Source organism: Carcharhinus amblyrhynchos, chromosome 8, assembly GCF_965287045.1.
Source record: "Carcharhinus amblyrhynchos chromosome 8, sCarAmb.v2.hapA, whole genome shotgun sequence".
Lineage (NCBI taxonomy): Eukaryota > Metazoa > Chordata > Chondrichthyes > Carcharhiniformes > Carcharhinidae > Carcharhinus > Carcharhinus amblyrhynchos.
In genome coordinates this window covers 72,811,463-72,829,191 of record NC_137331.1, presented here as the reverse complement: position 1 = coordinate 72,829,191, position 17,729 = coordinate 72,811,463, and the positions used below count along the sequence as shown (strand labels likewise).

Sequence of the window (17,729 nt, the reverse complement as noted above, 5' to 3'; positions counted from 1 at the left end):
CATCTGATCAATGACATTCTTCACTTTAAAATGTCATGTGCCATGCCTTGAGATGTCTCATTATGTTAAAGGCACTATGTAAGTTATTATGCAGCTGAACTATTAATGAAATTATTGCTGAAGCACTCTAGATTACAACATGCAGTTAATCAGAAAATTGCAGGCAGAAGGATTGTCTAATCTCCACAATGCCCACTGAAGGCACAAACCAGTCGGCCTTTTGGAATATTAATCAGATTTTGCTTTGTTAATCAATTGAATGATTCATTCACTTTTCTATGGCACCACAGCAAACACAATATTTTTATTTCAGTATTTGTCATGCTGATTTATCTTAAGGTTCTGAGCACAATTTATTCCACTTGCGTACTGGGTTAAATTGCTACAACAGGAAAAGATTTCATGCAATGATGTTCATACAATTTGTGATGGAATGAATATTGTATGTACAGTTGCTCCTTAGCCAGAGTCTTGTCATGACTGATTCATTTTATCATAATCATACAGAAGGTTTAAGATGGACCTAAAATCTTTGAGGATGGGTGATGGTGGTTATGGACTATAACCTTATATCCACAAATGCTTTCCGAAGCATGTCAGCCAGTAGCATAATAGCCGTCAGTGCACTGAAGATGTACTTCAGATGCCTGCATTGAACCACAAGAGCATTACTGTGCAATTCTCAAATGGTGTGGCAGATTTTTGTGACATCCTGTGCATTGCAAATGTTATTACTTACTGGATTGCAGTATGCTTTTTAAAAAGACAGTCCAAAATTTAGACACAAATGGCTTCAAAGTTTGATAGGTATGATATTATTCATTATCCCCTTGACAATAAAAAGGTCATTATTGTTGTTACATCTAGACATTCCACATAAATTTAGCATTAATGACCATTCTTTTATGAAGACCTCATTTTCTCAACAATGCAGAGCATGGGGTGAATTTCCTTGCCACTCTTGAGATAAACAGGGCAAGAACATTTTTGTGACAGCAAAGTCGAGCATGAGCTGTTTCTGCCTGTTGTCCACCATTAAATAGCTTCCCCCGAGATACCTTGTGCTTTTTAGCTCTATCTGCAATCTGAATGCCATTCCTTGGTCTCTAAATTCCAAGTGTCCATATGTTACTGAATGGCAATGAAGGGGAACAATGTTGCAGCTCCAAGTTTCCTGCTTTTACATTTGTAATGCACTTACTATAGCTTAGACTGAGTCTTAGGGCAGCACGGTGGCACAGTGGTTAGCACTGTTGTTTCATGGTGCCAGGGACCCGTATTCAATTCTGGCCTCGGGTCATTATCTGTTTGTACATTCTTCCCGTGTCTGCATGAGTTTACTCTGGGTGTTCAGTTTCCTCCCACAGCCCAAAAATGTGCAGGTTAGGTTGATTGGCCATGCTAAATTGCCCCTTAGTGTCAGAAGTATTAGGAGGGTAAATATGTGGGATTACAGGAATAGAACCTGGGTGGGATTGTTGTCGGTCAGGCTTGATGGGCCAAATGGCTTCCTTCTGCACTGTAGATTCTATGATACTACATGGTGCCACATTAGCTAAGACAGGCGAAATAAAGAGATTCTGGGCCTAAATAATCTTAAGGATTTGACTAGGGTTGCTGCAGCTTGGAAATATATATTCTGTTATTCCAACAAATGAAATCTGGACTTGCTGTGCAGTCCCTCTGTCAAGGTCAGATAACCAGTAGATTTTTTTGCCCATGCTCACCAATCAGCGCAAATAACTTCTAAGAATAGATATGTCTTTCGCTATGGGTACACCATTATCATGAACAGGAACAGTACAGAATTGAGAAATACTGTTATACAGTATTATTATAATATTCATATAAAGAAGTAGGAATTAATTTTTATGGGGATTTAGCTCCAGGCTGCCATATTTACTACTTCGCTACTGTCAAGTGCTGAGCAACAATGTATCAATCCATTAGCCATATGTAGAGCAGCAAGAAATATACTCCATGAAGCTCCAGCATTTTAAAATGTCATTACTTCTAACTTATGAAAACCGGAAGACGCAACATGGTGGCAGTAGTGATCTGTGAGCAAAGAAAGCACAAACATTTTAAACATATTTAATGCTGAAATAGATTGAAAAATCAACCCAATTAGTAGAGAGAGAGAAAAAAAACTGAGGGAACCATGCAAAAATGAAATGACCACCACAGCAATAAACAAACATAGATCCAGCCTATGGTGGATTGGAAAGCTGGTGATGTTGAAGAGATATTTGAGAAGTTTTAGCTAAAATGAGGACTCATATTCAGTAAATTTCTAAAAGACGCTAGTTAAGAGGAAAGGACAGTACCTTCAATTGTGAGGAGAAAAGGATTACATTTGTTTACTAGCTGGGAGCTGAGCGACGACAAGTGCAAAAACTCAGACAAAATTTTGAAAAGTTCAGCACACTTTCCCAGCCAAAGTCAGATCATCAGATCCACCAACTTCAAGGCCTGAGACAGGAATCAGGGAAGCCTGTTGGCAAGTTCATAATAAGCTTGAAAAATGCAATCAGAACATGTAAATTAGGGCTGTGAGATCAGCTCATTTGGGGCTTTGCACATCCTGAAGTATAAAGCAAATTGATCCAGTTTTAGTCTCGCTTTTGCTTTGAGCAGAGCACACACACACTGCTCTAATGTCTTCAAGTTTTATACTTATGTATAATGGTTCTCTTGTGCCTAGTCTTAATAAATTAACCCACGTCACGTTTACCAAAACCCTTGTGAGTGATTGGTGACTTGTGACTTGTAGAGTAAAATAAGTCCCAGGTATTGTATTAGAACACGATTTATTTGAGTTCACAGCCAGAAGGAAATGTCCCAAATTATTTTTCCCATGTGCATAAATATTTTGCTGTTGAATAAATTTCAAAAAAAGATGATGTCTGAAAACAGGAAAACCATTGAGACGTTTTATTTTTTAAAAATTACAGCTGTATGTGAGAAAGGACAGACTTCAATGGATGCAGCAAAATATAGTTATTGATGTGACATATCCCATCTACAAGGAGCTTTATTGACGGGATGGTAACAGATAGAGATAACCAGCGACTGCCCTATTAAGTTCCCACCTAAAAATAGCACGTTGATCTGGTGAGCTCCACATTTCAAAGGTGCATCTTGAACGAGAAGTCTGTCACAAATAAACAGCGGTCAATTTTCTGTGGATGGTCTCATGAACAATGAATGTATTTCCTGATTTTGGACATTTTATTTTGAATGAATATGTTGATGAGAGGATTTTTCAAAATACCAATGCCAATTTCCTTTGTGCTGGAATATGGCCCAAATAAGTTTGGAGAATTTATCTGAAATGGAACCCTTGAAGTTTAATTTATTGTATAATGTTAGTACAAAGTAGAAAGATCATATTTCAGCCTCAAGATAAAAGGGGGGCGGTTTAGAACGGAGTTGAGGAGGAACTTCTTCACTCAAAGGGTGATGAATCTCTGGAATTCTCTGCCCGTTGAAGTGGTGGAGGCTGCCTCGCTAAATATTTTTAAGACGCGGGTTGATGGGTTTTTGATAAGAGAGGGGATTAAGGGTTATGGGGAGAGGGCGGGAAAGTGGAACTGAGCAGCGACAGATCAGCCATGATCTTATTGAATGGCGGGGCAGGCTCGAAGGGCTGGATGGCCTACTCCTGCTCCTATTTCTTATGTTCTTATGTTCTTATGTTCATTACACACTCCATGTGGCACATGGATCACGAGGGACTGCCACTTGGTAAAAGTGGGTTGCCAGAAAAAAGGTTTGAAAGACACTACATTACTTTGAACCTAAAACACATATAACTTGTGCTGCCTGTAAGTTCTATGAGAACAAGTTGTATGTGTTGTGGTAACAAAGTAATATCTAACAGGCTGCCTGTCTGTTCTGTGAGGACATTATTGAGGATATATTAGTGGATGCAGTTCATTAAATAAATAATGCTCCATCACCTACTGCATAAGGACCTGTAGCTCCAATCATCTCCTTACACCGTTCTCTCAGTAGCTATGAAGATCACAGAAGGTGCATTCATAATGTGGCTGAACAATTAATTATCAACCTGTAAATACTCTCAATACGCCGAACAGTTTCCCAGTCAGCCAGAACCGTGCAGTAGCTGCAGCACCTTATTGAAATTTTAGTAACAACACTGAAAGCATTTGTTTTGTTTTTAGAAGCAAAAGTATAGAACCACATTTTGTTATGTTCTAACACATTGGCTAGAATATTATGGCCATTCATGCCGATGGGATTTTCCCATCCTGCTGCAGTGAATGGAGATTTGGCTGGATGCCAAATTCTCCGACTTCACCACAGCAGGAATATGGCACAAACAGCTGGAAGATTGCATCCACTTTCCTTACTATTCTGAAAAGATATTTAGAATCATAGAACCCTACAGTGCAGAAAGAGGCCCTTCGGCCCATCAAGTCTGCACTGAACACAATCTCACCCAGGCCCTACCCCCATATCCCTACATACTATACCCACTAATCCCTCTAACCTACACATCCCTGGACAATTTCTTAGCATGGCCAATCGACCTAACCTGCACATCTTTGGACAGTGGGAGGAAACCGGAGCACCCGGAGGAAACCCACACAGACACGAGGCGAATGCGCAAACTCCACACAGACAGTGACCCGAACCAGGAATCAAACCCAGGACCCTGGAGCTGTGAAGCAGCAGTGCTAACCACCGTGCTACCGTGCCGCCATTTGATTGTGATTACTTCACATATCACTTAACCATGTGTCGCTTTGGAGAAACAATGATGCAAGCACCAATTTATTGTAAATGTGACCCATTACTTGTTAATAGATGTGTTCGCGGACTACATGTTAAAGGTTTGGTGCACAAAAAGATGAACAATTTTACCAAGTATTGTACTCACAGCAGAATGAGTAATCTGAATTTACAGTCTGACAACTGTGACCAGCAAAGAAAATGTTTGGTATTACCCTGTGTATGCCACGTTATTGTAACAAAATCAAAGATACCTTTAGCGTATCTATCTAACATTTCCTGAACCCTATTTGTCCCTGCAGTATTGTTCTAGCAAAAACAAATTAATTAAGGTCACTGGAAAGACAAGGCAAAGCTTTGTTAGTAAGTACAATTTATTGCAACGCGGCACCCAATGATTTCTTATTTGTCAGATCTTAATTTTTCCGGAGAATTGGTGTGATATATTTGTCCCTTGTGGCTCACCATAGAGCCCTGCTGTAGTAATGTATGCAAAGAAATTATGCAATGTGATGTAGAAGCAGCAGGTATGACAGAGAACACACCACAATAAAGCTACGTTCATTTATTGAGTGTTCCTGAATGTCATTTTCCAAATACACAACAAATCTGGCGATAAGGATGAGACACAGTAAGAAGTCTGACAACACCAGGTTTTAGATGAGATAACAGAGGTGCACGTGCTAAACCACTCAGAAGAAGTAGTTTAAGCAAATAAAAGTCAGAGAAAAAGAAACTTTTCACAAGTGTGGCTAGTATGGGCATAAGTTAAAAAAAATCTGAAAACAGATTCTAGAGCTGGCTGTAGTAAATGACAGACTGAAGCTCAAATTAATGCCTTGTGTAAATAAGAAAACGAGGTAGCTACTGGAAGTTGGTTGCAAAATACGCATATGGGAAACCTGCATGAGTATAAATGGCAGGGGTTTACAGCATCATTGGAGCTTTGGATGAAATGTGAAGCGGCGGAGCTCTTATAGTGATCATTTTGATTATTCTGCACTGGTGAACAAAATAGATGACTTCCAGTTAGCTTGTGATGCATCTCTTGATGGTGTTCTCCCACATTATGCCAGCGAGTGGTGGTCTCCCATATCATGCCAGTGGATGAAGAAAGATCCATTGTTTTTGCTTCTCAAACCTTAAGCAATGCTGAAAGCAGTTATGCCCAGATTGAACAGAGAGAGAGCGCGCTGGGGATCATCTTTGGCATCAAGAAATTGCATCAGTTTATGCATATGAGAAAGTTTACATTACTGTTGGACCACTGCCCACTCACCATCATTTTTGGATCACACATGAGAATTCTGTCACTCATTGCAAAGATAGGCATTGTTCCTGTCTGCACATACTTACACGATTAAATACCACCATTCTAGTTTACATTATTATGCAGATGGATTATCAAGATCTCCACTACCTGTTGGTTCTACAGACTGCTCAAGGGGGAATATTTTCTACTTTAAGCTTGTATACAACTCACCAGTTACCTCCATGCAAGTGAGAAAATACACTCGGAATGACTCTGTGCTGTCAGAACTGATAAACACAGTTTTACAAGTAAAGACTTCAGGACTAATACCTAGCCTGAAATCCAACTACTCCAGCAGAAAGAAGCTGTCAGTTCAATCAGGGTATCTTTTATGGGCTCAGAGTGACTGTTCACCACCATTGGGAAAGTGAGTGTTAGAGAAGCTACACAAAGACCACTGTGAAGTTGTTCGCATGAAAGAATTAGAAGAAGTTATTTCCCCTGGCCTGGACTTAATGCTAAGATCAAAGAAAAAGCAAGAACATGTTCTTCCTGTGCAAAGGTAAGAAACCTGCCACCCTTGCAGCAGTGGGAATGACCTGAAGAGGCTTAGCAATGTGTGCATATGGATTTTTCAGGATTTTTCAAAGAACACATGTTTTTATTAACTGTTGATGCTTATACAAATGGCCAGAGGTTGCTGTAATAACATCTATCTTATCTGAGAAGTGTTTAGTAGTTTCAGATTTGCAAACTGGGAGAAGTGTTTAGTAGTTTTGGATTTGCAGAACAGCTGGTAAGTGACAATGGACCTCAATTTATCTTATAGGAATTTGAGAACTTCCTACAAGAAAACGGCATTCAACACATTACATCTGCTCCATATCACCCTGCCACTAATGGATTAACAGAACACTTTGCCCATGCTTTGAACACAACCGACAAACAAGGTTCATTTACCCAGTGCCTTAACAAATTTTTATCTAAAACCTCATAAAATCCAAGAAGATTGTGTGACAACAACAAGCATAAGTGGAATGGCATGAACATAGGGCAAAGCAGAGTTTTTCACCAGGAACAAGGAGTCTTAGCTTGAAATGTTGGTGTTGTTCCGTAACACAAACCAACCGTACAGCCAACTGAGCTAACCCCAAATTTATAGCAATAACTAGCCTATTGACTGTTGTTCATGTTGAACTTGTTTTGGGGATGTTCAAATTAAGTGGGGGAGGAAATGTTATCCATTTGTCCTATTTGGCTCACCATGGAGCCCTGTTTAATAACATATGGAAGGAAGTGATGTAATGCGATATAGAGCAGCAGGTATGAGAGAGACCGCATCACAACAAACTCACGTCCTTTTATCAAGTGTTCCTGAGTTCCTAAACTTTAAAACTGAGTGTCACTCTCCAAATAACAACAACTGGGGAATAAAATTAATTTACTGTTCTTTTAAATAAACACTCAAATTAGTGTGGTAATAACTATCTGCTTCTATTTCTCGACCTGCCACAATATTCCATCAAAGAAAGGCAAAGTAATGTGTGAAAAAGAACATACAATTGTAATTACTTACAATGGGCTTACTCCCAGCAAGAGGCCATCTAGTGTTTAGAAACAGTATGATCATATCATACATATTACTTACCATCAGATATTCTGTTATTAAGTTGATCCTTTTGTCAATGATTGTGTATGAGCTTAGCCCCAAATATCAGGTTTGTAAATTATGGATGGATTGATCTGTATAGCTCAATCATGTGTGGCTGCAAACCTTCAAATGATACTCAGGCAGACTCACAAACAGAAAGAAAAACTGTTTTGACAAAGAAAATGGAGACAAGTTATATGGATGGACAAAAGAGGCCACAAGATAGTGGACAGGCTGTGGGAAGTCAGAAGGTGAGTTATTCACCGCAGGAATCCTAGCCTCTAATAACGTGCTGGCAATAGGCAGTCACATCCTGATGAGTTTAATAGTTGTCTGTTGACTTAAACTAATCCAGCTTCATTTATTTCAATAAATTCCCAAACTATCTTTCAATTAACGAAGAGCAAGACCTGGGATGTTGAAGGCAGATGTGAAACATTGTTATTGTTGTGATGTATCAAGCAACACTCAACACGGAGATGTTAAAGTTTCAAACAAGACAAAGACTTTCGCTGGAATTCCACTGGCCCACCCGCCACAGAGTCAGAGCAAGCGAGGAGCAGACATTGGAAATGTCTGTTGACCTCGAGCAGGAATTTCCGGTCTTGCTCGAGTGAGGCCATAAAATTCCACCCTTTATTCCACTAGTATATATATGGGAATACAGCTTGAGAGAGACTGTTAATGAACAAAGTTTGCTGTGCATATTTATACACTTTACAATTGTTCTTGTTGCTCTGGTATCCAGTTGTCACATGACCACAAACAATACTAGAAAATTACAGAATCAACGTCTCATCAGAAGATTAGACCAGTCTCTGACTGAAATAAACACTTTCTTTGTAAAGCTAATCAAGCTCCTGTACTATAGTGATCCATTTCATATCAATGTAAACAGGTTCCCATTTGCAGCAGTTATCTCTCTGTTACTCTAAACGAGGTTGAAGTTTACCTATGTTATCATAATTCTGTAGCTAAACTACTCTCTGGGTCTTAGCAGAGTTTGGATTAATTTTTTTAAACTTCTGAAATCCTCAATCTTGTTTCAACCTTAGACTAAGCTCCAGCCTGCTATGCACCTGTATACCCTTCCATATATCTGCCTAATTGTCTAATTAACTTCTGTACTTATGTACTCCTACAATACATGTACTCCCAAGATGCCTGTGCTTTTTGCGGCCTTGTGAAATCCATCGACCGTGGATAAATAAATTGTTACAGACTGCACCCCCTGTATAGTTTCCTTAAAAGTCTGTTATTTCAATTTTGTTTGCACTTTAGTTCCATCCTCTTGATCCAAGGGCATCCAGTGCAAAGTTCCTTAAGTCTATTTATTAGTGTCACAAGTAGGCTTATGTTAACACTGCAATGAAGTTACTGCGAAGGGGGCAGGGAGGGAGTAGGACCTCCTCATGAACCTGCTCCTGGGCCTGGTCAAACTTGCCATAAACAAATACAGGAAGCTGGCAATTAAGGGGGCCATCTGGCCCTATTTGCTGCCTCACACTGCCAGGTACCTAGGTTCGATTCCAGGCTTGGGTCACTGTCTGTGCGAAGTTTGTATGTTCTTCCTGTGTGTGGATTTCCTCCCACACTGAAAGATGTCCTCATTAGGTGCATTGGCCATGCTAAATTCTTCCTCAGTGTACCCAAACATGCACTAGAGTGTGGCAACTTGGAGATTTCCATTGGTAATTTTATTACAATGTTAATGTAAGCCTACTTGTGAACTAATGAATAAAAAAATGTCAGCCCCTGATGTGACTATATTCGCAGCCAGGTGTCCCTGGAGTGAGAGATTACCCGCTGTTTGCCAGCACCAATGTCTAGTAGGCACCCATGGGGACTGGGTGTTTTATATATCCATGCATTTTGGTAGATTGAACCAGGACAGGACTTACTCAGTTAATGATAGGACGTTGGGGCGAGTTACAGAACAAAGAGATCTCGGGGTACATGTTCATATCTCCCTGGAAGTTGAGTCGTAGATGGACAGAGTGGTGAAGAAGGCATTTGGCATGCTTGGTTTCATCGGTTAGAACATTGAATACAGAAGTTGGAATGTCTGGTTGAAGTTGTACAAGACATCGGTAAGGCCACGCTTAGAATACTATGTGCAATTCTCATCGCCCTATTATAGAAAGGATATTATTAAACTAGAAAGAGTGCAGAAGAGATTTACTAGGATGCTACTGGGACTTGATGGACTGAGTTATAAAGGGAGGCTGGATTGACTGGGACTTTTTTCTCTGGAGCGTAGGAGGCTGAGGGGTGACCTTATAGAGGTCTAGACAAGGTAAATAGTCAATATCTTTTCCCAAAGGTAGGAGAGTCTAAAACTAGAGGCCACAGGTTTAAGGTGAGAGGGGAGAGATACAGAAGTGTCCAGAGGGGCAATTTTTTCACACAGAAGGTGATGAGTGTCTAGAACAAGCTGCCTGAGGTAGTAGTAGAGGCAGGTACAATTTTGTATTTAGGTAGTTACATGGCTTCAATGGGTATAGAGGGATATGGGCAGGCAATTGGGATTAGCTTTAGGTTTTTTTAAAAAAGGGCGGCATGGACAAGTTGGGCCGAAGGGTCTGTTTCCATGCTGTAAACATCTATGGCTCTATGACTCTAATCATATTTTGAGTTAATGTTTTAAATTTCCTTTGCCATTTGCTTATGTTTGATGTCACAACCCTTTAAGGGGCTGCCCCTTTAACTTGTCCTTCAGTTTGTTTAATTGATTAAACCCAAAATAGTACAATATATAACACAGAATCCATTCTGTATATTTTTCAGGACCTGAATCAAACAACATTGGTGAGTTGAATGGTTGTGATAAAGAATTAAGAGAAGGTGCAAGATCCTCACCAAGTCCCATTAAAGCACCAGATCAACATCTGAAAAGATTGAAAAGATCCAGCTCAGGTATACTTCACAGAGGTCTTCAGGTCACAGCAAGTTTATTAACTGTTGCTTTGACCTGTCAGTTACAAGACATAAAGTAAAAATTTAAACCATCCTTTTATTAAAAAGTATTGGGACAAATTTTGCCATAAGCAACACTCATTCATCTTACATTTGTCTATAGATTTTCTGAGGGCTGTTGCATGGCAATTTGTTGCAACCAAACAACTAAAGAATGCAACACCTTGACAGGAAAAATGGGATTTGTATCAACAGGGTAACTAACTTTTGTGATGATAGTAGTACAATTGATATATGTATGTATATATATAGAATATATATATATTTAATGTTTAAGGGGAATTTTTTTAAAAATCAGCTGTATTCTCCAGAACTAGGGGTCACAGTCTAAGGAAAAGTGATAAGTCATTCAGGACTGAGATGAGAGAAAACTTATTCACTCAGAGAATTGTGAAACTGTAGAATTCTCTACCACAGAAAGCTGTTGGGTCCAGTTCATTAGGTATGTTCAAGAGGAAGCTGGACATGGTCCTTGTGGCTAAAGAGGTCAGGGGGTATGGAGAGAAAGCAGGTGTGAGATACTGAAAGTACATGATCAGTCATGATCATATGGAATGGTGGTATAGGCTCAAAAGGCTGAATGGCCTACTCCTATTTTTACCTATTTTCTATGTTTCTATGTTTCTATGTTTTTCCATATTTCCTGGTAGTAATGCAATTCAGATTTTGAAACAGCAGGATAATTACTCATTTCAAGTGGTAAGTGGCTATGTTAAGTAGAGCTAATGGATTTTTATTTACTGAAGTTCCCTGGGATATCTGATTAGTGTGATTCAATCTGGAGAGAAATATCCTCTATTCACATTTATGCTGATTCACTTGTTAGAAGAATATTTAAACTGTGTTACTAAGTAAAGTTTGTTTCACTGGAAAAGATTCCTGTTTTATTAGTGGATTCAATCAGGAGAGAAATATCCTCTACTCACATTTATGCCAAAAAGAAATTGTTGAAATCTAGTCTGGCTTCCTAATGGAACTTGGGGTTCTGGTCTGGGACTCTAACATTGTGAGTCCCAGACCAGAACCTTGTGTAATTCTTTAACCAACCTAATTGAAAAACCGATAATGATCATGTGACGATGTGGTTATTATGCAGTCCTGCGTCTGTAGCAGAGAGGGAGAAAAAAAGCTTTTTCATAAAACAATCAGTTGCAGCTGATGTTAAAAAGATTTTTCAAGTTTCTGGACCTCTATTCTCTCTCTGAAAGCTCCAAGACTATAATCAAATGTTAATGCAAGTATGCCTGGATTTGCTAACTGTATTTATTTAAAAATAGGTTTGATCTATGCATGAATGTAGCTTATTTGAAACAGTCATAAAGAGGTAATGCATTTCTAGGAAGGCCTGAATGTCCTTGTTCATGTGTCATAAAAGATAGCATAGAGGTGCAGCAAGCAATTAGGAAGGCAAATGATATGTTGGTCTTCATCTCAAGAGGATGGATTTGATTTGATTTATTGTTGTCACATTTAGTAGTATATAGTGAAAAATATTACTTCTTGTGCACTAAACAGACAAAGCATACAATTCATAGCGTACGTAGGGGAGAAGAAAAGGACAGAGTGCAGAATATAGTGTTACAGTTATTGCTAGGGTGTGGAGAAAGATCAACTTGATGTGAGGTAGGTCCATTCGAAAGTCTGATAGCAGGGAAGAAGCTGTTCTGGAGTAGGTTGATAAGTGATTTCCGACTTTTGTATCTTTTTCCTGACAGAAAAAAATGGAAGAGAGTATGTCCTGGGTGGGTGGAGTCCTTAATTGTGCTGGCCGCGTTTCCGAGGCAACGGGAAGTGTAGACAGTGTCACTGGGTAGCAGGTTGGTTTGAGTGATGGGCTGAGCTTTATTTACAACCCTTTGTAGTTTCTTGTGGTCTTGGAGAGAGCAGAAGCCATATCAAGCTGTGATACAACCAGAAAGAATATTTTCTATGGTACATCTGTAAAGGTTGGTGAGAATGCCAAATTTCCTTATTCTTCTGAGAGAGTAGAAGTGTTGGTGGGCTTTCTTAGCAATAGCATCGGCATGGAGGAAGCAGGACAGGTAGTTAGTGATCAAATCAAACCAGGAATGATCAAACTGAATTGTTGGACTGAAAAGCCTACTCGTGTTCTTAAAGAGGATATTTGACCATTTTAGTCAAAGAATGCAACCAAAACACCTCTAAACTGCTGCCACCCAAATTCACCTCCCAGCCTCTGTGTTAGCTAATGTTGTTAATATTTCTGTCTTTTCAGGTATTGTCCCTCTCTTCTTTAAACTTGTCGTCTTTCCCCTCCCATCAAACAACACAATTCATTACCTCACCATCCCTTTCAACTTCAATCCCATCTCCCACCACCTTTTCCTCTCAAGTCCCGGGAGGTGCTGCTGCCCATCAAATCCATGCCCATCTTTTCTGGAGTTCCACACGTGAATACTTCAATTCGGTTTCCATCTTGATTGCAGTAACAAAATATCTATTCTCAAAGTAACAATGTCATCCTAAGTGACTACAACAAAGGTAAACTAACTTTCTTTATCATCTCAACCTGTTTCAAGCCTTTGACATGATTCATGACACCATTCTCCTTGAATGCCACTCCACTGTTGTCCTGCTGGGTAGGATTGCACTCATTTGAATTATTTCTTATATATCTAATCATAACCAGAGAATCATTTATAATAGGTTATGTTCCTGCCTCCTTTTGTACTGTAACTTTTTTATGATTTTATGGTTCTAATTCCAAAATATAATCTTGTGCACCTCATAATTGTAATAATGTGTGCTGGTAAACACAACTCGACCCCATCACCACCTTGCTCAACGATTCCACTGTCACTAAATTTTCAAAGTGTTTGACTGACATCTGGTACAGGTTGAACAGGAATTTCCTCCAATTAAATAATAGGAAGATAGAAGATACTTCCTTCGAGCCCCACCGGAACCTCCTTTCACTAGCCACTGACCCTAACTGTCTACCTTGCAATTGTCTGAGATGAAATTAGACTATTCAGAATCTTGGTGTCATTTTTAACCCCAAGATCAGCTGCCAACCACATATTTGCTCTATCACTACCACTGCCTACTTTCTCTCCGTAACAGTGCCTCACTTTGCCCCTCCCACAACTCATCTGCTAGTGAAATCCTCATCCACGCTTTCATTACTTTTAGGTTTAGCTATTCCAACTCACTTTTGACCGGCCTTTCACATCCTATTTTCCACATGCAGCACAGAAAAGGCCCTTCGGAACATTGTATATATGTTGATCAAAGACAAACCACCCATCTATCCTAATCCCATTTCCAGCACTTGGAATCGCAAGTGCACTGTTACGAAAGCCTTTGCCCCCACCACGCTTCCAGGCAGTGAATTCCGGACTCCCAACACCCCCTTAGTGAAAAAGTTTTTCCTCACATCCCCTCTAAACCTCCTGCTCCTTACCTTGAATCTATGCCCTCTGGTCATTGATCCTTCCACCAAGGGAAAAAGTTTCTTCCAGTTAGCTCTATCAATGCCCCTCATAGTTTTATACATTTCAATCATGTCCCTCCCAGTCTCTTAGAGTCATAGAGTCATAGAGGTTTACAGCATGGAAGCAGGCCCTTTGGCCCAACTTGTCCATGCCACCCTTTTTTTAAACCCCTAAGCTAATCCCAATGGCCCAGATCCCTCTATACCCATCTTATCCATGTAACAATCTAAATGCTTTTTGAAAGACAAAATTGTACCCACCTCCACTACTACCTCTGGCAGCTTGTTACAGATACTCACTACCCTCTGTGTGAAAAAAATTGTCCCTCTGGACACTTTTGCATCTCACACCTTAAACCTATGCCCTCTAGTTTTAGATTCCCCTACCTTTGGGAAAAGGTATTGACTATCTACCTTATCTATGCCCCTCATTATGTTATAGACCTCTATAAGGTCAACCCTCAGTCTCCTACACTTCAGAGAAAAAAGTCCCAGTCTATCCAGCCTCTCCTTCAAACCATCCTAATTCAAACCATCAATCCCAGTAGCATCCTAGTAAATCTTTTCTGCACTCTTTCTAGTTTAATAATATACCTTCTATAATAGGGTGACCAGAACTGCACACAGTATTCCAAGTGTGGTCTTACCAATGTCTTGTACAACTTCAACAAGATGTCCCAACTGCTATATTCAATGTTTTGACTGATGAAACCAAGTATGCCTATTGCCTTCTTCACCACTGTGTCTACCTGTGACTTCACTTTCAAGGAGTTATGAACATGTACTCCTAGATCGCTTTGTTCTGTAACTCTCCTCAACGCCCTACCATTAGCTGAGTAAGTCCTGCCCTGGTTTAATCTACCAAAATGCATCACCTCAAATTTATCAAAATTAAAATCCCACCTGCCATTTGTCAGCCCACTGGCCCAATTGATCAAAATCCCTTTGCAATTGGAGATAACTTTCTTCACTGTCCACTATGCCACCAATTGGTGTCATCTGCAAACTTACTAACCATGCCTCCGATATTCTCATCTAAATCATTAATATAAATGACCGTAGATAGTCAGTAGAGATGCAGTGGTGATACTTGAGGAGATATTTCATAGCACTAGTAAAAATAAAGTAAGAAAGACTAGCGAAAAGTTGTACCGTGATAGATAACAAAGGAAGGAAAAGATAGTATTAAATTGAAAGAGAAAACATCTAATTCTGCAAAGATTAGCAGAAAGAAGATTGGACAAAATATAAAGAGGAAAGAATGACTGAAAGACGAATAAGGAAAAATTAGAGTAATGATAGAAAGCTAGCTAGAAATTTAAAAACCAATAGTAAGAGTTTCTACAGAAAAATAGTAAGTACACTGAGCATTGGTTCTCTAGAGAGTGAGTCAGGGAATTAAGAATGGAAAATAAGGAAATGGTGGATAAAATTAATGGATATTTTGCATTTGCCTTCATAGCAAATACAACTAATATGTCAAAAATAATTGTGAATCAAGTGGTAGAAAGAATGGAGCAACTTAAAAATAATTATAATCACCAGAAAAAAGATACTGAGAAAACTATTAAACTAGAAGTTGACAAGACCTCAGATACTGATGGACTTTCATCTTTTGGTCTTAAAAGTGGCTGTTGAGATAGTGGATGTATTGGTTTTGATTTTCCAAATTCCCTCAATTCTGGAAAGGTCCCATCAGATCCCATTGGAAAATAACGAATGTAACTCCTCTTTTCAAGAATGGAGGGAGACAAAAAGCAGGAAACCGCAGACTATTTAGCCTAACATTTGTAATATGGAAATTGCTAGAATCCATTATTTTGAGGTTATAGCAGGCTACTTAGAAAATCATAATTTATTCAGGCACAGACAGCATAGTTTGTATTTAACTAATTAAAGGATTTGGAGAGCAAGCAAGTTGGATAAAGGGGACCCTGTAGATGTGGTGTACTTGAACATGCAGAAGGCATTTGACAGAGTGCAATATCAAAGATTACAACACAAGATTATATTGTATAAGGGGTAGTATAATATCATTGATTGGTTAGCTAACAGGAAGCAGAGAATAAAGATAAATGGGTCTTTTTCCAGTTGGCAACCTGTAACTAGTGGACTTGTTGGACTTTAACCTGATGTTGTGAGTCTTCTTACTTGTGGAGTACCACAGGCATTCGTGCTGGGGCTTAACTATTTACAATCAACATCAATGATTTGGATGAAGTGACAATGTGTGGAAGCTAAATTTGCCAATGACACCAAGATAGGTAAGCAATTAAGATGGAAAGAAGAGGTAGAGAGTCTGCAAGGAAATAGAGATAAGTTGTGAATGGACAAAAATTCAGCAGATGGAGTATGATGTGGTATAATGTAAACTTGTCCACTTTGACTGGAAAAATAGTATTCTATTTAACTAGGAGAGAGATTGAAGAACTCAGTGGTACAGAGGAATCTAGATATCCTGGTACATGAATCTCAAAACATTGGTCTTCAACTCCAAGCAAAACAACCCCTGTCTATCCAATCTCTTTTCATAACTAAAACTCTCCAGACTAGGCAACATTCTGATAAATCTCCTTTGCACTCTTTACAGTGCAATCACATCACTCCTACAATGTGGATTCCAGATCTGCATACAATGGTCTGGCTGTGGCCTAACCAGCTTTTAATATGATTCCAGCATAACCTCCCTCTTCTTAAACCCTGTGCCTCGGTTAATAAAGGCAAGTATACCATATGCCTTCTTAACCACTTTATCCACCTGTCCTACTATCTTAAAGGACCGGTGCATATGTACACCCAGGTCTCTTTGATTCTTGATGCTTCTCAGGTCCTGCCTTTCATTATATATTCCCTTGCCTTGTTTGTCCTGCCCATGTGCATCACCTCACACTTATCCAGATTGTATTCCATTTGCCACTGATCAGCCCATCTGATCAGCCCATCTATATCATCCTTGCTCTTTAAAACCCCACCAATTTTCATATCATCTACGAACTTACTGATCACCCCCTTGCATTCAGGTCTAACCAATTATATAAACCACAAACATCAACGGTCCAACACTGATCCCTATGGGACTCCACTGGACACAATCTTCCAGTCTGAAAATCACCCCGCGACCATCACCCTCTGCTTCTTGCCACAGCCAATTCTAGATCCAATTTGCCACATTTCCTTGGATCCCATGCCTCTTAACTTTGCTATCAGTCTCCCATGTGTAACCTTAGCAAAAGCCTCACTGAAACAGCGGCATGGTGACACAGTGGTTAGCGCTGCAGCCTCACAGCGCCAGGGACCCGGTTTGATTCCTGGCTTGAGTCACTGTCTGTGCAGAGTCTGCACATTCTCCCTGTGTCAGTGTTGATTTCCTCTTGGTGCTCCCGTTTTCCTCCCACAGGTGTGCTGGTTAGGTGCATTGGCCATGTTAAATTCTCCCTCAGTTTACCTGAACAGGTACACTGAGGAACATATGTTGAAATAAAAGATTTGAAAAATGTATGTTACGCAAATATTTAGGCAAGCAATGATCCAAATGAATGTGTCAACATACAGTATTTGTGAGCAGCATAGTTGGAAAAGTTACCATAGGACCAAACAATAGCCCAAGCACAAATTGCACTCAACATTGAGTTCATTGG

The 17,729-nt window shown here is 39.6% G+C and overlaps 1 protein-coding gene and 1 long non-coding RNA gene across 2 annotated transcripts in view; one reads left to right on the top strand and one right to left on the bottom strand.

Annotated features, from left to right (window-relative positions):
* LOC145347040 (putative Polycomb group protein ASXL3) overlaps positions 1-17,729 on the top strand; it is a 181,682-nt gene that overhangs the window by 92,936 nt on the left and 71,017 nt on the right. The window contains exon 6 of the mRNA XM_080194944.1: positions 10,449-10,577. Coding sequence (XP_080051070.1) covers positions 10,449-10,577 — 129 coding nt within the window. The remainder of the gene's footprint in view (positions 1-10,448; positions 10,578-17,729) is intronic.
* LOC145347041 (uncharacterized) overlaps positions 1-17,729 on the bottom strand; it is an 81,354-nt gene that overhangs the window by 59,218 nt on the left and 4,407 nt on the right. The gene's annotated exons all lie outside the window — the stretch shown is intronic.